Here is a 24,731-nt window from a genome sequence, read left to right on the forward strand (position 1 = left end):
ACATCTTTTCCTACATTGTAAAGTTAATCACCTCCCTCCCAGGAGGTTAATAATGTTCTTCAACTTTGTTCTCAGTGGTCTATCCTTGTGGTGAACAGAGTTCTGAAGTCCTTCCAAGCCTTTTTTCTTAGGAATCTTGTTATCACTGTATAATTGTTGTAGTGTTGCTCACTTCCCTCCACCTTAGCATATAGAAGGCTTTTCCTTTTACCATTTCTTTTCTTTTTTTTTTAAACCCTTAACTCCTGTGTTTTGGCTCCTAGGTGGAAGAGTGATAAGGTTGGGCAATGGGGGTCAAGTGACTTGCCCAGGTTCACACAGCTGGGAAGTGGCTGAGGCCGGGTTTGAACCTAGGACCTCCTGTCTCTAGGCCTGGCTCTCACTCCACTGAGCTACCCAGCTGCCCTGCCTTTTACCATTTCTTATGGCACAATAATATTCTATCACATGTGTATGTGTGAGGTAGAACCTCAAAGACACCTTAATTTGCATTTTCTAATTATTAATTATGTAGAGCATCTTTTCATATGAATGTTGATAGCTTAGATTTCTTCCATTGAAAACTGCCTGTTCATTTCCTTTGACCTTTGATCTACTGGGGTGTAGAATTGCTCTGAGTCTTATAAATCTGAATTGGTTCCATATGTGTGTGTGTGTGTGTGTGTGTGTGTGTGTATGTATGCATGTGTGGTTGTGCATCTCAGAGAAACTTACAGTGATTTCCCCCCAATTATCTGTTTCTTAATTAATTTTTACTTCATTAGATTTATTTGTATAAAATCTTTAAAAATCTTATATAACCAAAAATTGTCCCCTTTTTGACTTGTGGGATCTTCTCTTTCTCTTATTTAGTCAAGATCTCTTCTCTATCCATACATCTGAAAGAATTTTTTCCTTGCTACCCTAATTGTTTTTGATGTAACTTTTTAACCTTGGAACTTATCTTAGCGTAAGTTATGAGGCACTAGTCCAAACCAAATTTCTGCCATACTGTTGTCCAGTCTTTCCACCAGTTTTTATCAGATAATGAGTCCTTCCTCTTGTAACTGGAGTCATTGGGTACATCAAATATGCTATTGCGTTTGATTGCTTTTGCTTGCTATATACTGAGTCTATTCTTTTGATCTATCTCTTTTTTTTAACCACTACCATTTTTTAAAAAGATTACTGCTAGGGGGCAGCTGGGTAGCTCAGTGGAGTGAGAGTCAGGCCTAGAGACAGGAGGTCCTAGGTTCAAACCTGGCCTCATACACTTCCCAGCTGTGTGACCCTGGGCAAGTCACTTGACCCCCATTGCCCACCCTTACCAATCTTCCACCTATGAGACAATACACCGAAGTACAAGGGTTAAAAAAAAAAAAAAAAAAAAGATTACTGCTTTGTAGTTTGTTTGAGATCTGGTATTGATAGATCCCCTTCCTTCGCCCTTTTCCAAATTATTATCTTTGAGATTTATTGACTTTTTGTTGCTCTGCATTAATTTGGTTGTTTCTATTTCTATAAAATATTCTTTTATGAGATTGATTGGTACAACACTGGATAAGTAAATTAATATAGATAATATTTTCCTTTTATATCATTATCATTTTTACTCTTTCTCATGGATTCCTTTGTTAGTCTATTGGTCCCTTCTTGGAAAAGTGCTTTTAAAAGCATAAAACAAAATATGTGGGCTTGCAAAGGAAACCAGTTACATTTAAGTAATTCTCAAAATAATAAAATTTTAAAATAAGTTCACTGACCCCAACTTAAAGCCCCTTGCTTGAAGTATAGAGTGTATGAGACAGAATAATGTACAAAAAGTCTGGAAAGACAGGCTAGAGGGAAGTTGTTAAGGGCTTAAAGGTCAAACAGAGGATTTTGTGTTTTAACTTGAGGGTAATAGAGACACTTATGCTTCTTGAAAAGGGGAAGAGATATTATTAGACCTCTTGGCACATGAAAAAATAAAATAGGTCCTCCTCTTCAGTATCTTACATTTTATTGGAACCTTCACTTAATACTCACTTACCACTCGCTTCTCTAACAGTGTTAGTAGTTTTTTCCTCTAGTACATTTTCCTAATACGCTTTCTGTGGGGCTTTCTACTTTGCCTTTGTTTAGTCCATGTCTCCCTATCTTGTAATAGATTTAGAACTCTGTACATATCAAGTAGTTGTTCATAATAAAAAGCTCACATTTTATTAAATCTTCACTAATACCTCTTCCCCACTTCCCATAATATTAATAGTGTTCTCTACTGCACATTTACCTAAAGCATTTTTTCAAGGAATATCTCTGTCTTGCCTTTGCCTTGCCCTGTCACTCTCTGCCTTGAAATAGACAGCTTTATACATATCTTTTCCTGTACTTTTTAAAAAATTTTGAATCTCTGCCATCTTTTTGTAGAAAAGGGGGCATTTGACGTTTGGAATTTAGTCCATTTCTTGAAAGAACATTCCTGGGGGGCAGCTGGGTAGCTCAGTAGATTGAGAGTCAGGCCAAAAGACGGGAGGTCCTAGGTTTAAATCTGGCCTCAGACACTTCCAGCTTGTGTGACCCTGCACAAGTCACTTGACCCCCATTGCCTAGCCTTTACCAATACACAGTATTGACTCTAAGACGGAAGGTAGGGGGTTTAAAAAAAAAAAGAAAAGAGGGGGCACCTGGGTAGCTCAGTGGAGTGAGAGTCAGGCCTAGAGACAGGAGGTCCTAGGTTCAAACCCGGCCTCAGCCACTTCCCAGCTGTGTGACCCTGGGCGGGTCACTTGACCCCCATTGCCCACCCTTGCCAATCTTCCACCTATGAGACAATACACCGAAGTACAAGGGTTTAAAAAAAAAAGAAAAGAAAGAAAGAACATTTCTGAATGTTTTCTCCCCTTTTCCCCTATCTAGTGAGTCATCCTTTGCAACAAGGGATAATAATAATAATTATAATAAATAATTCATGTGGGGCAGTTAGATGGCTCAGTGGATTGAGAGCAGGCCTAGAGACAGGGTTCAAATATGGCTTCAGACACAACCTAGCTATGTGATTCTGGGCAAGTCACTTAATCCCCATTGCCTGGCCTTTTATTTTTCTTTTGCCTTGCAACCAATATTTAGTATTGATTTTAAGATGGAAGGTAAGGGTTTAAAACAATAATTCAACAAGACCAAACATACTGATTGTATTTGATAGATAATATATACAGTATTTCCACATGCCTAGGTCCTTCCCCCATCTAGAGATTCTTTTCTAGTCCTGTGATTTAACATTTTACTATGTCCTGGTTTAGGACCAAGGCATTACTCTGTATGTTTCCTCCAATTTTCCCATCTTACTCCTTAGTTGTCATGGCATATAAATACAGAGATAGTTACTCTCTAATCCTCATTTATTTCTTCCACAGGTTATGCACAACAAACTTATTGGAAGTCTGCTGATAGGATCCTTCAAAGTAGATCTGGGAACAGTTTACAACCAGCCAGGTGGAGTAGTATTGTCTCCCTTCTTCTCTCCTTCTCTTCATCTCTCTTCCATTTTACAGATGAGAAAACCAAGATCCAGAAAGTTAAATTCTTTGCCCGTTATCACACAGTGTCAGAGGTAGGATTGGACTTCAGGATTTCTTGACTACAGAACTAGCATGCCATCTACTATGGTATGCTGAGAATGATTACTGGGAGTGTGTTAGGTGGTATGACAAACTTGGGGTAGAAGTCTCCAGTGCATCTTAGCTGAATGTTATACAGACATCAGATAGAGGCAAAAACCACATGTGAGATTTAAATTAAATTGCAATACTTGAAGTATTGTATTTATAAAGTCTATTACTGACAAAATAGAATTTTGTGACTAAGTTTTCTACCTCTTCAAAATGCCCACTCCACCAAAGATGCCAACAGGAAGGGAAAAAACTAGACATGGAACTCCACCCAATTTATCTCTTGTCTAAGTCAGCAACAGGAAATGAGTGGGGTCCTGGGAATCATAGTTTTTAGGGTAACAGAGTCTAATTACAAATCCCCCCTGAGATCCTTTGGAAGACTTTTTTTTTGAGCAGGTAGAAAAACATAATCATGTGGTTTTATTTTGGCAGATAATAATATTTATAAAATATTTTTGAGCAGGTAGAAAAACATAATCATGTGGTTTTATTTTGGCAGATAATAATATTTATAAAAATAATAAAGTATTCAACTCCTACACATAAAAACTTGAAGTCACTTTGAAGGTCATCTACTTCCATTTCTTCATTTTATAAATGATGAAACTCAGGCTCAGAAATTTAAATTTTTTCTTTATTTTTCTAAAAACCCTTACTCTCTGCTCAGAATCAATGCTAAATATTGATCACAAGGAAGAAAAATAGTAAGGGTTAACAACTGAGGTTAAGTGACTTGTCACACAGGTAGGAAGTGTCTGAGGTTAGATTTGAACCCAGGACCTCCTGTCTTCAGAACTGGCTCTATTTTCTGAGCCAGCTAGCTGCCTTTAAAGAAACTTTCGATAAGTCACATAGGTCAACAAATAAATCAGTAAATGGTTATCAAACATCTATTAAGCCCCAGGCACTTGGAGTATAGAAAAAGACAAAAAACAGTCCTTACCTTCAAGAGACTTATAATCTAATATGGAAGACAATGAGCAAACAAATATGTGTGTGTGAGTGTGTGTGTATGATAAATGGGAAATAATGAGAAGAGAGAAAGCACTAGATTTAGGAGGCATTGAGGAAGGCTTCCTTTTTCAACTACACTGATATCTAAGTTTTCATCTGTATTCTTACAGGTCACCAGTTTTGTGATAAGTGGGCTCTTCTCACAGACCCAGCTGATATCAGGACGGGCACCAAGGGGTATCTGAAATGTGATATCAGCGTGGCTGGGAAAGGAGACATCCTGCAGACCAATCCCAAGACATCTGATGCTGAAGAGCAGATAGAAAAGTGAGACTGATCCATCTGACTTTAAAAAAAAAGGGGGGGTGCTCTATCCAACACCTCCCTCTCCTCCCGTCCTCTCCCTTATCTCAAATAGAATGGAAAGTCCTGAAGTTGGAGCCAAAGAATCTGAGTCAGAATTGCAGCTCTGCTACTTTCTACCTATGTAATTTTAGGAAACCCACTTAAACTCTCTTTGCCTCCTTTTCATCTTCTATAAAATGAGGGGGCTTGACACCATAACCTCTAAGATCCCTTCTAATTACGATCCTACGAATGTCATGATATTTGTTGTTGCAATGTTCCAGCCAATGTAGGATTCTTTCTCTAATGAGTTTACTAAGACATCTGTTGGGGAAGGTAATGATTGTGCCCTGTGAGAACAAACATCCAAGGTTAAAGCTGGCCCTTAATACCCTTGCTTTCTCGGATAATCCATCAAGGCTTTGTCATCCAAAGATTTAATTGAACCTTTTATTGAAGCAATTTGTAATTTCAGCCTATCCCAACTTTTTGGGGGTGGGTGGGGAGAATCAAGAGGCACTTGAGTTTATTGCCTGATATATGAAGTGATACTGTCTCCTTTAACTTGTAAGATGCTAAGTAGGGCGCCCCCTCATTCCCAGATTAAAGTTTGTATTCACCTTTGTGATTTTGATTTTGTGATAATAATTCCTTTCATACGTTATTTCTTTATAGGCTAAAACATTTTTGATCTTTAGAAGCTTTGGCCCTGTTTGCCAACTTCTTTCTTCTCCTGTCTGTGTTTGTTTTCCTGAGAAAGATCAGTTTTTTTTTCTGTCTTTAAGGAACCTTTTGGTCCCCCACGGATTCCCCTCTGAGAGACCTTGGGCCAGATTCTATGTGAGACTCTATCGAGCAGAGGGCTTGCCCAAAATGAACTCTAGCATCATGGCCAACGTCACCAAAGCATTCGTGGGGGACAGCAAGGACCTGGTGGATCCCTTTGTGGAGGTCACTTTTGCAGGCCAAGTGGTAAGGGACAGTTGGGGTAATGGACATCCCTAAAGTGGGAAGGGGGAGCTATAAGTCCTGGGCCAAATATCAGTATATGACCTTCCTCCTCAAACCAAATATGTCCCTTCAGTACTTTGTAAGCCTTAGTGGACTATTAAATATACAGTTTTATTATTATCCAATATCAGGCAACTAGGTGAAACAGTAGATAGAATTCTGGGTTTGGAGCCAGGAAGAATTTAGTTCATATCTGGTCTCAGATACTCATTAGCTATATATTTGTTCCTGAGCAAATCACTTAACCTTATTTGCTTCAGTTTCCTAATCTATAAAATGAGATGGAGAAGGAAATGGAAAACCAATCCAGTATCTTTGCTAAGAAAACTCTGAATAGTGTCATAAAAAGTCAGACACAACTGAAATGACTGAATAAAAACAACAACAAAATTATTACCCAATAAAACTGGATTAAAATGAACTCCATAGGCAAGTTTGAAAGGGAAAAGAATACATAAAGGAGAAGAATGAAGAGAATGTATGGATCACTAAACAGCATTGCCTTGGTGTTGAAGAGGATGGTAGAAGGGGATTTAACAGTCTGAATGAATAAATGTAAATTCCAAATCTCTTTTAGTACCAACTAGAAACCATCTTCTTTTCACTCACTTGTTACCCGAGTCAGTGTCTAGCCTCTCAAAGAATAGAACCCACAGACAAGTAGAAATACAAAAGACATTTAACCAACTTAACAAAAATATCTGTTTTTTATGTCTTGAAAACATAAATAATGATAATAATAATAACTTCTTATGTTTACATTATATTTTGCAGTTTTTAAAGAGCTTTCTTTTTATTTCATTCCATTAAAAATAATTTTATTTTTCTATTTTCTTTTGACATCTCTTACTTTTTTTTTTTAAACCCTTGTACTTCGGTGCATTGTCTCATAGGTGGAAGATTGGTAAGGATGGGCAATAGGGGTCAAGTGACTTGCCCAGGGTCACACAGCTGGGAAGTGGCTGAGGCCGGGTTTGAACCTAGGACCTCCTGTCTCTAGGCCTGACTCTCACTCCACTGAGCTACCCAGCTGCCCCTCTCTTACATTTTTTAATGAATCCTCTCACAGCTTCTCCTCTCACAGATCCATCCCTTATAAAAAAAATAAAATAAAAAAAGGAGAAAAGAGCAGCTAAACTAAAGTATATCTTGAAAAAGTCCATCATTTATAGTGCTCCATACCCATAATCCCCCATTTTTTAAAATAAGAGAAAAGGGATGCACGTTTTCATTCTTCTTTTAGGCCAACTTTCATTGTTGCTCAGTCATGTCCAGACTCTTCATGATGCCAGTTGGGGTTCTTTTGGCAAAGATACTGGAATGGTTTGCCTTTTCCTTCTACAGTTCATTTTATAGACAAAGATATATTTTTTATATTTTATTTTTTATTGATTAATTAAGAGAATTCTTCCATGGTTAAATGATTCATGTTCTTTCCCTCCCCGCCTCCCATCACCCCCTCCCATAGCCAATGCACAATTCCACCTATTTCCATATTATTATAGACCAGTGGTTCCCAAACGTTTTTGGCCTACCGCCCCCTTTCCAGAAAAAAAAATATTACATAGAGCCCCTGGAAATTAATTTTTTTAAATTTTAATAGCAATTAATAGGAAAGATAAATGCACCTGTGGTCATCACTGCTCCCCTGGATCACTGCAGCACCCAGCAGGGGGCAGTGGCGCCCACTTTGAGAATCACTGTTCTAGACAAAGATATTGAGGCAAACAAGATTAAGTGACTTGTCCAGGATCATTTAGCTAGCATCTGAGGCTGGATTTGATCTCAGGCAGTTGAGTCTTCCTGATTCCAGGCCTACCACTGTATCCACAGAACACCTAGCTGTCCTAGGCCAAGTTTGATCGTTATAATTTCACAACATTCAGTTATGATTATCCTATGGGTTTTTCCATGGATATTGTTCTAATCATTGTTTTCCTACTTCTACTCCCTTTACATCAGCTTATAGGTCTTCCCATACTTTTCTGTATTTATCACTTCTTACAAAACAATAATATTCTATTCATTCATGTGCCAGAATTTGTTTAGCCATTCAGCAATCAATGTCTGTCTCCCATGAAAAACAAAATACCAGTGACATTAGTCCTATTTTATAAAACTCTTCAACTCAGGTTATCCACTGAGGTTTCATTGTACTATAGAGACGAATTTGAGTTCTTAAAGACCATTCCAGGGGATCACAATCCTCTAGGTTCTACCAATCTAGAAAGGCTATCACTCTTAGGATGTCCCTGGCCCTTTCTTTTTTTTTTTTTAAACATTTATTAATAATCATTTTTAACATGGTTACATGTTTCATGCTCCTACTTTCCCCTTCACCCCCCGCACTCCCCCCACCCATGGCCGATGCGCATTTCCACTGGTTTTGTCATGTGTCCTTGATCAAGACCAATTTCCAAATTGTTGGTAGTTGCATTGGTGTGGTAGTTTCGAGTCCACACCCTCAATCACGTCCACCCTGACCCATGCGTTCAAGCAGTTGCTTTTCTTATATGTTTCCTCTCCTGCAGTTCTTCCTCTGAACGTGGGTAGCATCTTTACCATAAATCCCTCAGAATTGTCCTGGGTCATTGCATTGCTGCTGGTACAGAAGCCCATTACATTCAATTTTAACACAGTATATCAGTCTCTGTGTATAGAGTTCTTCTGGCTCTGCTCCTTTCGCTCTGCATCTGTTCCTGGAGGTCTCTCCAGTTCGCCTGGAACTTCTCCAGTTTGTTATTCCTTTTAGCACAATAGTATTCCATCACCCGCATATACCACAGTTTGTTCAGCCATTCCCCAATTGAAGGACATCCCCTCCTTTTCCAGTTTGTTGCCACCACAAAAAGCGCAGCTATAAATATTTTCATACAAGTCTGTTTATCTATGATCTCTTTGGGGTACAAACCCAGCAATGGTATGGCTGGATCAAAGGGCAGGCATTCTTTTATAGCCCTTTGAGCATGATTCCAAATTGCCAGCCAGAATGGCTGGATCAGTTCACAGCTCCACCAGCAATGCATTAATGTCCCAATTTTGCCACATCCCCTCCAGCATTCATTATTCTCCCCTTCTTTCATTTTAGCCAATCTGCTAGGTGTGAGGTGATACCTCAGAGTTGTTTTGATTTGCATTTCTCTAATTATTAGAGATTTGGAATACTTTCTCATGTGCTTATTGATACTTTTGATTTCTTTACCTGAAAATTGCCTATTCATGTCTCTTGCCCATTTATCAATTGGGGAATGGCTTGATTTTTTATACAATTGCTTTAACTCCTTGTATATTTGAGTAATTAGACCCCTGTCAGAATTTCCCTGGCCCTTTCTGAAAACAAAGGGTGAGCAACGACAATAACACAGACTCCAACAATCTCATAATTTAATAGATTGTCATCAGGAATCTCTATGCTTGAAAAATCCACCACCCTGCAACTATAGGCCTGGTGATGGGCATAGACTGACTTAGCTAGGCTGGTCCTCTGAAAATAGACATACAGGAGACCATCAAACCCAGTCAAATATCAGGCTTTTCAAGTTTCGTGGTACCCACTAGAATTTCCTCTGATGGGACGGCTCTCTTTTTGTCATAATGAGGCATCTTGATGGAGTTGTCATAAAGACCTTAACTTGTCAGTCCCCAATTCAATTGACTGAGCTTTTACTAAGCACTTATTATTCATTACATTCTTCCAGGGTGGATGGGAAATAGATAGAACATGCAAATATGATGCAATTCACTTTTTTTTAAACTCTCACCTTCCGTCTTAGAATCAATACTGTGTATTGGCTCATAGGTGGAAGAGTGGTAAGGGTAGGCAATGGGGGTCAAGTGACTTGCCCAGGATCACACAGCTGGGAAGTGTCTGAAGCCAGATTTGAACCTAGGTAGGACATCCCCTCTCTAGGCCTGGCTCTCAGTCCATTGAGCTACCCAGCTGCCCCCTGGCAATTCACTTTTAAGAGGGAGAAGGTACTAACAGATCAGGAAAGGTTTTCCCATAAGAGATGGTTACTCTGAACTGAGCCTTAAAGAAGACAAAGGATTTTCAGAGGCAGAAGTCAGGAGGGGTATATATTTTAGGCATAGAAGGCAACTTGATGGAATTTTAATTCTTGGATCCAGTTGAGTTCAAGTTTGAGAAATAGTTTTGCTGGAATGTAGAATGCAGAAGGGAGATAATGTGAAAATCTGAAACCTAGAAAGGAAGGTTTGATACACATAGGGAAAAGCATTACGATGATCTGTTCTATTTCTAGCTGCTTTGAAAAGGGTTCTTGAATTTAAGAATATCATCATAGGATGGTTCAATGGATAGAGAGCCAGGCCTAGAGACATGAGGTCCTAGGTTCAAATCTGGCCTCAGACACTTCCTAACTGTCTGTGCAAATCACTTAACCCCCATTGTCTAGCCCTTGCTGCTCTTTTGCCTTGAAACAAATATACAGTGTTGATTCTAAGACAAAAGGTGAGGGTTAAAAAAAGAAAGAACATCATTATAGCATCCATCGACAACTCACCAAACTGTCATTTCTTTTTAGGGGAGGACTACAGTGAAGAAAAATTGTGCAGATCCTGTGTGGCACGAACAGGTCATTTTTAAAGAAATGTTCCCTCCCTTGTGTCGAAGAGTTAAAATCCAAGTGTGGGATGAAGGTAGCATGAATGATGTAGCCTTGGCAACACACTTCATTGACTTGAAGCAAATCTCTAATGAGCAAGATGGAGATAAAGGTAATCTGAAATTTGACCAGTTTCAGGATCAAAGGAGGTCCCCCAAACACCACTGATTTAGTTATTTTCCTTTGCAAAATGTGGGGTTGGACTCTGTCATAACAAGACTTCTTCTTGCTCCAGGATTTGATGTCTCTAATTGGAAACTAAGTGAGAAAATGGAAAAATAGGTATTGTCCACTGATTCTATAAGTCGTTGTAAGAATAAAAATGATGTTTTGGATATGAAAGTGCTTTGAACAGCATGAATTGAATGCTTTGTGTACTAGCATCTAACCATCTAATTCATTAAAAAAGAGAATATAGGCAGCAAATCATGTGGACTCGCTGGAAAACCCTGCTGTTAAAGCAGGTGCTGAGCATAGCAAACTCATTTAGTAGGTCAAAGATTCTAGCTTGAACTTTATTTCTTGGCTTTCCTCTCTTTGGATCGTCGTAACACTTCATTCTCATCTGTAACATCTGGTCTATGATTCCTGTATATTAAGCTCATTTAGTTATCTCCCATCTCCTCCTTCCACCATCTTTACTGATTTATTTTCTCTATGTTTTCCATCATTGTTTGAACTTTGACCTATACTCTGACCACATCTCTTTCTGAGATCTTCCCTTCTTGCCCCTTTGAACTCAATCCTTTGTTAGAACTTCTGCATTCTTCTTCCATATCTCATATCTCTTTATGCTATAATTCCTGATTACCTCCTACTTTCCAGCATTCTGTTATCCCTTGCCTACTCAATGTTGTCTCCTGATATTTTTGGATTCATTGTGGTTGGAGGCAGAAACCATTTTCCATTTTGGTTTTTATAGCATTATGGTGTCATTAGTAATATTTCAATCTTTGCTGTAATGTTTACATTTTTGCTGGTCCTAGATAGAATCAAAATTTTTCCTTTCTGTAGCCTAAATATTTTGAAGAAAATGTCATTTTTGGGCCTGGTTAAAAAAATTCAACAAAATACAATATTCAATAAGACCTTAAACTGGAGATAGCATTTTCTAACTTAGAGAGGAGTGAAGAAAGCTGAGATTAAAGATATATAAAGTATACATATGCCTAAGGCATAATAAGCAGTGTTTTACATGACAATAAAAATAAATGCACATGCTTTAATTCCATTTTTTTAGAATGACTTACCAGTTCTTTAAGGCATGCAAGTATTTTGTGGTAAGTCAAGTCACATATCTTACAGTACCTCTGAGTGACGACAACCCTCTGGGCATCAATTTTCAAATTTTTTCCCCGAGCACAAATATGTTTAGCAGAGACTCTAAGTCCTTTTGATTTGTTAGTCACTTCCATGTTGACTGATCTTGTCATAGATACATTGGTCCCTTGAGAGCCATCAAATAGGGCAGAAATGAGGAATGAAAAAATATTGCCTTCTATTCCAGCTCATTTGGAGTTCATCCTGTCAGGTTTAGAAGCAAAAATATGAGGTTCCTATGCTGATGCTCAATGATCAGCTTATTCTCCCCACCACCCATCAATTCATTTCTGTGCATCATTTATTCATTCCTTTGTTTTACTCATATGTTTTCAGAGATATAACCTGAAGAGTAATACTAATGATAATGAATGGCTATGTCAATGATAATTTGATATGGTCAGGAATAGAAGTATGTCTTTAAGAAAACACTTATTTACAAAAAAGATTAATTCATGGCATCAGATACTCTGAGTTGATTCTTTACTTTAAACAGGATTTAACGTGGGGTCACTTTAAATATTGAGCTTCTTATTACATCTAAAATAGGATTTGATCTCTATAAATTTGATTTGTGCAATATAATAGAAAGGATAATAGTCTGGGAAACAGAACTCCTCTGGGACTTCCACTGTATGATCTGGGCTATTTGGTCGTAAAGGTCATTTTATGTCTTTGAGGCTAGATTTCCTTCTCTCCTCTCCAGAATGAATTGGGTAGAAGAGGTGATCTCAAAGACATTTTCCAATTCTAACATTCTATATCTATAATTTAGATGGGAAAGGCAGCACAATATGTTGAATGGGAAATCAATCTTGGAGTTAGGCTTGCTTCTAGATGTTTGATTATGGGCAAGTCACTTAACCTAGCAGTGATCCAAGAAATTCTAAGCTTTCTAAGATGCAAATAAGTGGCTGATCTGTAAGAGGGATGAAACTTTCCATACTGGGAGTTCCCTATGCTAATAAAGTCATGCCTCAAAACTGGAAAACAAGCTTTTATGTAACTTTTCATCCGTCTCTTCATTTTTCAAAGCAAGGCTCATCTGCACCTTCAGATTTGCCAAGTGAGAAAAACAGGCAGTGAGATGGTACAGTGGATAGAGTGCTGAGCCTGGAGTCAAAAAGGCTTAAGCCCAAATTTGTCCTCAGACATTTACTAGCTATGTGACCCTGGAAAAGACATTTAACTGCTGCTTGCCTCAGTTTCCGTAAATATAAATGGAGCTAACAATAGCATCTATCTCCCAGGGTTATTGTGAAAATCAAATGAGATAATAATTGTAAAGCACTTAGCACAGTGCCTGGAACATAGTAGGTGCTATATAAATGTTAGCTCTCATTATATGAAATTATTATGATTATCTTCATCATGATTTTATGGATCTCCTTAGGTTTCCTGCCCACATTTGGACCTGCTTGGATCAACCTGTATGGCTCTCCCAGAAACCAGAGCTTAATGGATGATTACCAGGAACTTAATGAAGGCTTTGGGGAAGGGGTCTCATTTAGGGGCCGCATTCTGATAGAAATTGCTGTGGAAATTCTCTCAGGTGGGGCACAGGAATCCAAGTTTTCAAAGGCCCTGAAGGACCTCAAGCTCTCTAAAGACAAGGCTTCCAAAGGCTCTGGGAAGGACAAGGCAGACAAAACTGAGGATGGAAAGGCACACGCACCTTCAGATAAGAGCAATTCAACTGAGGCTGAAGTAGAACCTTTTGATGTACCCCCTGAGGTTAGTCAAAATGAGTTTACACCACCAGCCCTGCTAAGTTTTCCAAAGTCTTTTTACTTCACATTTTATTTTCTCAATAGACTATAAGCTCCTGGATTGTTGTTATAGTCATTTCAGACATGTCACATTTTTTCTGACCTCATTTCGGTTTTTCTTGGCCAAGATACTGGAATGGTTTGCCACTATCTCATTTTACAGATGAGGAAACTGAGACAAACAGGGTTAAGTCTAGGGTCACACAGCTAGTAAGTGTCCACAGCTGGATTTGACATCGGGAAGATGTCTTGCTATTTTGATTCAAAGCCATTAATTCAAAGCCCAATGATCTACCCATTGTGCCACCTAGCTGTCCCAAGCTCCCTGGAGGTGGAACTATTTTCCATTTTGGTTTTATATGTCCAACACAATATTTGGTGGATTAGATTAGATCAAACTAATAACATTGACAATGATCCAGTCTCCATTCCTCAAAGTCAGCCTCCTCCTTCTCTTCCATATATACCATCTTTCTTGGTCCTTTCTTCCTTTATTTCTTTCCTTCAAAATGGCAAACTACTCTAATATCTTTGCCAAGAAAATTCCAAATAGGATTTCGAAGAGTTAGACATGACTGAAATGACTGAACAGCAACTTACTCTGCCTAAGACCATGTTAGACACTCTTAATCACCTACAAATATGTTTTATTATTTAAAGGACATTTTGAAATATAAACGATTTTAATCAGAACTAAAAACACATTCTGGGATGAGATTCAGATGACCTAGTTGGCTGAAATATCCACCTGGCAATGGGATTTTCCAAAAATTCCTAGGGCAGCTTATTGTTTATTAGGAGCTCCTACCACCAGAGCCAGGAATAAGAATGTTCTTCCTGAACCTGCAGATGGGTAAAATCAGCTCATGCCTAATTTGGCACTTAGTACAGGACTGTACATTGTGGATGTTGATAAATATTATGCTGACAGATGGATTCATCTAAAAATGAGTCCTAACATTTGCTTGGAATTCTTCTAAGGACTTCATGGAGAGAAAGACCTTGTCTTGGAGCTGTTATCTCCTCAGAGATTATGATTTTCAGTAGGTCTGGCATCTCCATTCATATTAAATTAGTTCTGTACTAAGAGAAGAAGTATAATATAATAGAAAGTGGGTTGGACTTGAAAACAGGAAGATCTGCTTTATTCAGCTAACCATGTCATTATTTAGTCAGACACCTTCCCAACTCATCTTGTTATAGCTGCTTCTATAGTCTGCATCTATGAGAGCCTTTCTATCTCCCCAACTAAAAATTATGTTTTCCCCACTAAATTTTCTAGATCACTTTGCCTGGTTACCTCTTATATTTAGTGTTTAATTGGGGATTTATATTTTTCACTAGGTTTTTCTTTAGTTTTATGCCCAATTTATTGATCTACTCTTTCTCTATTTTATTGATGTAAGCATTTAGAGATATAAATTTTCCTCTGAATACTACTTTGGCTACAATTTTGGCTTGCTGTCTCCTTGTTATCATTCTCTTTAGTGAAATTATTTATATTTCTTATGATTTGTTCTTTGACTCACTCATTCTTTAGGATAAGACTATTTAGTTTTCAATTAAATTTTAGTCTTTTTTTCTTCAGCCTTTGGTTGAGTGCAATTTTTATAGGATTATGGTCTAAAAAGAACTCATTTAATATTTCTGTTTTTTTTGGCATTTGGTTATGAGGCTTTTACATCCTATTATATGGTCAATTTTTATGAAGGTGCCATGTAATGATGAGAAAAATAAATATTCCTTTCTGTTCTCATTCATTTTCTCCAGAGGTCTATCAAATCTATTTTTTCTAAAATTATATTTACCTCCTTAATTTATTTCATGCTTATTTTTATTCGATTTATCTGATTCTGAGAGGAGAGAGCTAATGTCCCCTATCAAATTAGTTTTATTGTTTCTTTCTTTTTGTAACTTATGTAGCTTCTTTAAGAATTTACATGCTATGCCATTTGGTGAATATAGCTTTAGTACTTATTATACTTCATTATCTATGATACCTTTTATCAAGATGTAATTTCTTTCCTTATCTCTTTTAACTAGATCAATTTTCTCTTTTGCTTTGTCTGAGATAATGCTTTTTTAACTTTAGCTGGAGCATAATAGATTGTGTTAAGAGCTCTCTTTTTCTCCTCCCTGCCTTCCCCTCCTCTCTGCTCCCCTTTCTTCACTTCCCTTCCCCAAAATAAAACAGAGGAAATAATATGCTAAATGCATACATATGTGTATATATATATATATACATATATTTCCTTTAACTGACTTAATTCAGATGAACTTTTGTCGCATTTTAAAATAAGGTAAATAAAATCTTTTTTATAGACAAACTTAGAAGATAATAGTTCTGCTGTTTATGATAGCATGTTCAGATCAGAATGTTTTCTCTTCCTTCTTAAAATCACCCATCTTTCTAACTTTCTTCTTTTCAAAGTATACACACACACATACATACCACATACACATATTCCACATATTCACTTAAGTTCTCTGAATCCCAATTTCCTCCTATTAAAATTGAGGAGATTGAACTTCCTGGAAAAAAAATCATAAAACTAGAAAACTAGAAAAAATTCCAAGTTGATGTTATTGAATTTATGTTTTCTCTTCTGTAGATTGTCCCAGAAAAATATGAAGATTTCCTACTCTTTGGAGCCTTTTTTGAAGCTACCATGATTGACCGGAAAATTGGAGACAAACCTATTAGCTTTGAGGTTTCTGTAGGTAAGTATGGCCAAGCCCCTTTATGACATAGAGTGCCATGTGTTACTGTAACAAACAAATCTTGTCCATAATGGTGCAATTAGGTAGGGGAAATTTAAACTCCACTTTTTAAGTAACAAGACAAAACAAAACCCTATTTAGTGAACTTATTGCTGGAGTAAACTTCTTCATTTTGAGGCCAGTCAGACCTAGCATTTCTGAGATGTGATTTTAGTCCAAAAACAGTTTAGAAGATATCTTACTTCACAAAGGTTTAGTGGGATTTTGTTTAGTCATCCTGGAATTTTGAAATTTAATTTGATTCAAAAGTTTTGTGCCAGGGACTATTCTAGGCACCAGGAATTAATAAACAAAGACAAAAATGCTCTCTCTCCTCAGGGAGCTTATAGTTTTTTTTGGAAAGAAATAACTTGTACCAAGAGGCAAGTAAAAACATAAACAATATAAATACAAAGTTAATAGAGGAGGAATTTGAATCCAGATTCACTGACTCCAAAATTAGTGTTCTTTAAACATGTCAACAAGAGTAACAGTTATCACTTTAATAATATGGCACTTTAAGATTTGCAAAGTGTTTTATGTGTATTTTTATTTAAAGTTCACAACGACCTTGGAAAGTAAATGGTGGGATTATCATTTAGACTCTCTGGAGCACATCAGCTTTAAAGGGTTATAGAATCACATCTATTCAGATCCAATCCCCTCATTTTACAGCCCAGGGAAGTCATTTGATTTGCCAAAGGGAACAAATATGGGTAGCAAATAGAAGAGGTGGGATTCAAACCCATGCCCTGGGACACCAAAGTCAATACTTCAACTGTGATATGCTGAGTCCACGATTTCATCAAGTTAAGGGTTCTTCCCATGGACACAGATGACAATAAATCTATGATACCATAGAAAACTATCTTCTGGAGAAAAAAAAATCCTTTGCAAACAATGAGTTGCTCCAAGGTTAGCTATATCTTGAGTGACAGACACTCATTCATCGTATCATGGATCCAGTTTTCTGATCTTTGCTATGGGGTAATTCTTGCAGTACTTACTTCACAGGGTTCTTATAGGGCTCAAATGAGATGAATATATAAAATGCCTTTCAAATCTTAAAGTGATATTCTCTAGCCATTTTTGTTGTTGTTGAGTTGTTTCAGTCATGTCTGACTCATCTGGGGTTTTTTTTGGTACAGATACTAGAGTGGCTGGCTAGTTCCTTCTCCAACTCATTTTACAGATGAGAGAATTGAGGCAAATAGGGTTAAGTGGCTTGTCCATAGTCACGCAACTAAGTGTTTGAGGCCAGATTTGAATTTAAGAAGATAAGTCTTCTTGACTCCATCTAGCACCCTTTACAAAATGCCACTCAGCTGCCCCCTTCTACATTCATTCTTCACTTTAGTAAATTATCTTTATGAATTGCTCTGAATGGAAAAAAGTCCCCAGATTTTTGCACAGACATGCATAGTTTGTATTAAGGATCCATTTTTCTCATTTGTGCTATGTATTTCCTGTAGTATTTATTTCATAGGGTTACTGTAGGACTCAAAAAATGAGATAAAATGTATAAAATGCTTTTCAAATCTTAGTGATATATATTAATTATTACTACTGTGTTTTAAATTTCTCTGTCCATTATCCAAACAATCCAATCCAATATAATTCTGTCTTTTCTCCCGGGCCTTTATTCTTCACTGAAAGACTGTTATATTTTATGCAAACTAGTGTAATTCAGATTAATGATGTTTTTTTAATGAGTCAGCAGTATACACCATATATGATCAATTGAAAGCCATGCTTTAACTTATAGTCTCAATTATTTTAGGCAATCATTGGAGAATTCAGGCTGATACTTTAGACCTCCTGCCTCTGTTTTTGAGTCAATTCTTATACGCAAGAAAAAGCTCCAAGCTTATTCCTCAATTATATTTCATCAATCAGTTATCTTAAATTTGGACAATTCCAGAGAATAGTAACTTTTGTTTTCCTCTTTATTCTAAATTTTCTCTTCAAAGGTAATTTTGGAAATGTTATAGATGGTGGCTCTCACCATGGGAGTAAGAAGAAGTCTTCAGAAACCCCAGAAGAGGAAAATGAACCCCTGCTTCAGGAGGGCAATATGGACTCTGCCCATGACATTCCCATCGCTTCCATGTCCACCACACACCCTGAGAAGCCCTTGGTGACAGAAGGGAACAGGTGGAGAGTGTCAGGCTTAATAATCAGTCTATGTCTCTGGGGCGGGCTCTGGGACTTCCACCGCAGGGGTATGAAACAATAGCTCCCTCCTGTCACAGATACCTTTCATTGTCACAGATAATCCAATGTTCCTAAAACTAGATCACCTATGAGGATTGTTCTCTGCTTCTTTAATAACCTAATGAAAGCTCATTGAGCAGAAACAGGCAGACAGCACAAGGTAAAATCATAATGATTAATAGTGTTACCATTTACTTATGGAGCTTTCCCATTCAGACATTTTAAAGGCTAATAAGGCCCTAAGTAGATTCAGGGAAGCATAGAACTAGGAAATTTCCAGGCTTTTTCTAACTCTAAGATTCTATTATTTTGTGATTTTAACTTTCAAGCAAGAAGGGACCTTAGAGATCATCTAATGAGAATATACATATATATATATATGTACATATATAATTAAATCCTAAAGTGTTATATCCATGCACTATTATCTAGTCAGAATTCCTCATTTTACTGAGAAGAAAAATGAGGCCTCAAGAGAGCCAGTCCAATCTAATCCAATCCAACGAACATTTATTGAGTGTCTAATAGGTTCAAGGTACTGGAGCTACAAAGCAAACAAAAGAAGTTCCCTCCCCTCAAGAAACCTATATTCTCTGGGGGAAACTACAAAATATAATTAAATCAGTATTTGCACTATAATTTGAGAAGAGAGGAGGCATTAACAACTAGGGGAATCAAGAAAAGCTTCAAAAACCTGTGTGAGCCTTGAAGGGAAACCAGAGCTAGAAGAAAATGATTTGAGAGAAAGGAAAAAAGAATTTCAAGGAGGAAACTTTGAAAAGTTTGATTTATAATGATTTCTTCATTCTTATAAATCTGGAAGTGACTGAAGAAATATTTATTTCTTAATATTCATAAAAGATTCCACATGAATAATTATTATTTTATGTAATTTATAATTTTTACAAAAGAAAAAAATTTCTTAATGATTTCAGTTTCAGAACTTCAGATGCTTCCCCCAGTGAATTAACAGGTCCAATCTCTATCCCTTTCTCTCTCTCTCCCCTGTATTGTGCTCAGCACTGTGCTAGGTGTCAGAGATATAAAGGCAAAACTGAAATATGCCCTGCCTTCAAGAAACTTATATTCTATCTGGTAGACAACATGTACATTCACATAAGTAAATAGAAAATATAGGGTGCCCCAAAAACCTTAGTGATTTTTGAAGCTTTAATTATTTAAAACATCACTAAGACTTTGGGTACAGCCTGGATATACAAGGTTCATTTTGAGGGGAAGAGAAGACTAACAGTACTGGGAATCAGGAAAGGCTTCATATAGAAGGGAGTGCTTGAGCAGAGTTTTGAAGGAAACAACAGATTCTAAGACATAAAGGTGAGGAAAGATTATTGCATTTTAGGATATTCACAGCACGAAGAACCTGCATATATTTTGGAGCATTTTCTCTCCCTCTTGCCTCCTAGTCTCTACACCAGTGATTCCCAAAGTGAGTGCTACCGCCCCCTGGTGAGTGCTGCAGCAATCCAGGGGGTGGTGATGGCCACAGGTGCATTTATCTTTCCTATTAATTGCTATTAAAATTTTTAGGGGGCAGCTGGGTAGCTCAGTGGAGTGAGAGTCAGGCCTAGAGACAGGAGGTCCTAGGTTCAAACCTGGCCTCAGCCACTTCCCCGCTGTGTGACCCTGGGCAAGTCACTTGACCCCCATTGCCCACCCTTACCAATCTTCCACCTATGAGACAATACACCGAAGTACAAGGGTTTAAAAAAATTTTTTTTAATTTATTTCCAGGGGTGCAAAGTAATTTTTTCTAGAAAGGGGGCGGTAGGCCAAAAAAGCTTGGGAACCACTGCTCATTTAAGGAAATGGTGACTCCTAATATTGTGAGATAGCCTTTCTATTTTTAAGCATGCATGTACATCACACTACATACAACAGTGTATTTTTAAGGAGGGAAATAGAGCTCCTAGAACAAGTGATCATCATACCCAGCCAATAAACATTCATTAAGCACCTGCTGTGTACCAGTCACTGAGCTAGACACTGCAGATACGAGGGGGATAAAACCACAAAAGAAAATTCCTGCTTTTAAGAAGCACAAGGGAAGACAACATGCAAAGAACTATGTATGAACAAAGAACATGCTAGATAAATTGGAGGTAGTCATCAGAGGGGAGGCACTAGAATTAAGGGGGATAAAGACTCATAATCTAGAAAAAAAGGGAGAACCTCTGGTAGTTATCCTACTGTTCCTTGCTGTCCAAAGGAGGAAGGTCAGAAAAAGACAAGGGATATTTGGCTCTCAGCTTCTGCCATTCATCATAGCCTCATATATGCATAGTCAGACAATTCATTAGTCAGATGAAACCAAATATTTCAAGTCTTGTTATTTTCAAATGCCTTTTCTTTCTTTTCTTAAATTTTCTTTTTTTTTTTAAACCTTTACTTTCTGTCTTAGAATTAATACTGGGTGTTGGTCCCAAGGCAAAAAGTGGTAAAGGCTGGGCAATGGGATTCAAGTGACTTGCCCAGGGTCACACATATAGGAAATATCTGAACCCAAAGTTGAACCTAGGACCTTTTTTCTCTAGGTCTGGATCTCAATCCACTGAGCCACTTCACTGTTCCCATGCCATTTCTTTCATACAAAATGAAGGATAACTCCAGAGTCCTCCTCTCTCCCCTGGTTGCCACCATTCTGCCCTTGTATATTCCTCCTTTTTTCTTTTCTAATCTTCTCTCCTTATATTCCTATAAATCTTGGGACAGAAATTCCATTTTTTCCCATTATTAAAAGTGAAAAAAAAGGAAAACTCTCCCAGTACTGGTGGTTGAATAATCCAAAGAAATATTAGAACAAGTGAAATACCACTTGGGAATGTATTTAATCATAGAAGTCTCAGGGTAATCATTTTAACTGAGATGGAACAAAGAGAGCAGTTTGGTTCCTGACCTTCTCTCCTCCTGATACAATAACAAACATCAATTTCTGCCAAGAATGTATTTGGCTCTTCTTACAATAGACCAGGCATCTGTTGGTTTATTATCCTGCAGAAGAGACTACAGGGACCTTCTTTGCTAATTTTATCATTTCCCTTGGAAGGAATTTGTGCTGGAAAAAACCTTAAGATCCTTCCAAGATAGAATTCATTCTTCGGTTTTCTAGAACAGAAAGGAAAAGCATGAGTCTCTTTGTGAATGTACCATTCCCATTGGCTCATTTGTATTTACCATCCCTACTACTCTCCTACAAATTCACATCTTTTGACTCCAGACCTTCTGATAGACTACACTTTTCAGTAGACTTTTCTCTATGTATCTCAGGGCTTCATGCCACATAAGGATATCCTCTTCTACTTTCTCCAATGGTCATTGAAGGGCAGGGCAGACAGGAACTGTTGAGATCCCTTGATCTAATGCACACATTTTACCAAGGAGGGAGGCTCAGAGAGGGGAAAGTCATTTACCCAGTAGAACTTGGACCAGAATCTATGTCTTCTAACTTAGATAAGAGTTCTTTTAACCATATCACGCTTCCCTTAATTATTTCTTTTAAGGTCCAGTTAAATATTTACCTCTTGAAAAAAAAAAGGTGTTTCCTGGCTAATATTACTCCACCCTGATTACATGCCTTCTTTTAGCACTTTTGCTGACAATTTATGCCATGCTTGATACAAAGCAGTAAAAAAAAATGGATTTTAGAATCAGGAGTACATATATAACAAGGATAGGGAAATGTGATTTTTGTCCCAAGACACCAAAATTCATGGAGTGTTGATAACATTTAGACACTCTCAGCAAAGAGAAGTTTAGGATTCATTTTTAGCAATTATAACTAATTAGAAAAGAAAAATCAGATGTTGAGTGCTTCTTTTTCTACTTTTGGCAATGGAGTGATCTTGCTGAATTCCAAAGTATCTATTGGTCATCCCTCTCAACTGAATTTTTCTTTAAAATAATTAATTTGAGAGTACCTGTGTTTCTTGAGGATTCAAGCCTTCAACTTCTAGAACTATCATTTACCAACAATGTGAACTTGGATAAGTTATTTTTATTTTTTTGAGCCTATTTCTGTCTCTACAAAATGGGAATCATAATACATGCCCTACTTAACTCACAAGGTTGGTGGAAGGATTAAAATATAATGCCTATAAAGCCTAAAATTCTATAATTATTAGAGTTGTTATTCTTGTGGCCTCCTGTCATTTATTAATTTCGTGATCCTCTATCCTCATTCAATGTCCAAAGAATGAGTGCTCAGTCTCTTATTCTTGGACAAATCCCTAAAAATAGAAGTCATGTTGCTAGATGAGATCGCCTGAATAATAACAATTCAATGTTGAATCTTTAAGGTCAGGGATTGTTTTATTTTGACTTTGTAGCTTTAGTTTGTATTCCTGGACATGGTAAGCACTTATTAAGTGCTTACTTAATCAAAAGCCAAAACTTTATAAACACTTTAAGATTTACAAAGCAATTTACATATATTATCTTACTTGAGTCTCACAAGAACCCTATAAAGCAAATGACTCTAGGTTTTATGGATAAATAGACTAAAGCTCAGAGAGATGAAACTACTTTCTTGGACCCAAAATGATCATTAAATGGGGCAACTAGGTAGTCCAGTGGATAGAGCAGCAGACCTGGAGTCGGGAGGACCTGGGTGCAAATATAAACTCAGATACTTCCTGGTTGTATAATCCTGAGCAAAATATGTTTCTAGGAGGATTGATTTAATTACATTCAAATATTTATTACACATTGTGTATTCATCGTAGTGCTAGCTTGGGAAGATGTAGTTGTCTAGTTCTTATTGTTCTTCTGCCTTAGAATTTATTCTTCTTAAGTCAGAAGTTAAGGGTAGAAACAATAATTATTAAGTGTCAGAGTCAGTATTTGAACTCTGGCCTCTTCTGACTCCAGGTCCAACATTCTTTCTATCACACTACTCTGTCTCTCTGAAATTTGTTCATTATTAATGAATTACAAGGTACGTAATGTCTTTCACAGGAATTATCACTACTTGCCATTCGAGGCCAAGAAGCCGTGTGTCTACTTCATGAGTTCGTGGGGAGATCAGACCTTCAGGCTCCATTGGTCCAATATGCTGGACAAAATGGCAGATAGCCTAGTAAGTGCTTTTGATGGGGTGAAGTCTTTAAAATGAATGAGGAACCAGGAGAACGGGAGTCATTTCTCAACTACCAGGATAGAACCTTGGCTTGAGTTTCACCCAAAATTTACTGAGACTGCACATTTTGACAGAGTTCCCCATCACTCTGCGCCTTCCCCATCCCTCAATTCAAACTAAGAACAAGAAATATCTTCTATAAAATGTAAAATTTCTTCAAAGATAGAATTAGTGGGGTAGATTTTAAAGAATTGAATTCTTTGAAACAAGGCCAACTCTAAGATAACTGTGAAATGGATTTTTTTTTTGTGTGGATATTTTCAGCCTCTCCTTTCTGTTCCTTGCCTCAGCTCCCTACATTGTAGTGGTCATTTATGTCAGTATGCTCCCTCTCCGGGCATGTGTAAACCTTATTTCTCATTTTCTATTGAAAGGCTTTGCTCCTTTTAAGTAGAACTTCAGGCATCAGTAAAGTATGAGGCAGAGGGGCCTTTTCCTTCTGTTAAATTATGCCTAGCTGCATGGCAGATGGCTTCATCCATGTGTAGGGCTAGCTAGCTCTTCTATTTTAGGCAAAATATGTTTCTAGGAGTATTGATTCAGTTACATTCAAATATTTATTACACATTGTGCATTCAACATGGTGCTAGCTTGGGGAGATACAGAGACTAAACAGGACAAGGTCCCTACTCTCATGAAGCTTACATTCTTAAAGGACAATAAGAAAACTCTACAAACAGCTAGATGCAGTTAGGTTGTATAGTGGCTAGAAAAACAGGACTTGGAGTTAGGAAGACTTGAGTTCAAATCCTATCTCATGGGCAGCTGGGTAGCTCAGTGGATTGAGAGCCAGGCCTAGAGATGGGAGGTCCTAAGTTCAAATCTGGCCTTAGACACTTCCCAGCTGTGTGACCCTGGGCAAGTCACTTGACCCCTATTGCCTACCCTTACCAATCTTCCACCTATAAGTCAATACGCAGAAGTTAAGGGTTTAAAATTAAAAAAAAAA

The 24,731-nt window shown here is 37.5% G+C and overlaps 1 protein-coding gene across 1 annotated transcript in view; it reads left to right on the forward strand.

Annotated features, from left to right (window-relative positions):
- Window positions 1-3,377: 3,377 nt before the first annotated feature.
- Window positions 3,378-24,731, forward strand: part of FER1L6 (fer-1 like family member 6) — a 160,778-nt gene continuing 139,424 nt past the window's right edge. The window contains 8 exon segments of the mRNA XM_044684251.1: window positions 3,378-3,453; window positions 4,757-4,913; window positions 5,717-5,903; window positions 10,487-10,679; window positions 13,281-13,621; window positions 16,269-16,377; window positions 18,387-18,570; window positions 23,602-23,811. Of these exon segments, the coding sequence (XP_044540186.1) occupies window positions 3,378-3,453; window positions 4,757-4,913; window positions 5,717-5,903; window positions 10,487-10,679; window positions 13,281-13,621; window positions 16,269-16,377; window positions 18,387-18,570; window positions 23,602-23,811 (1,457 nt within the window).

This window comes from Gracilinanus agilis, chromosome 1, assembly GCF_016433145.1.
Source record: "Gracilinanus agilis isolate LMUSP501 chromosome 1, AgileGrace, whole genome shotgun sequence".
NCBI lineage: Eukaryota > Metazoa > Chordata > Mammalia > Didelphimorphia > Didelphidae > Gracilinanus > Gracilinanus agilis.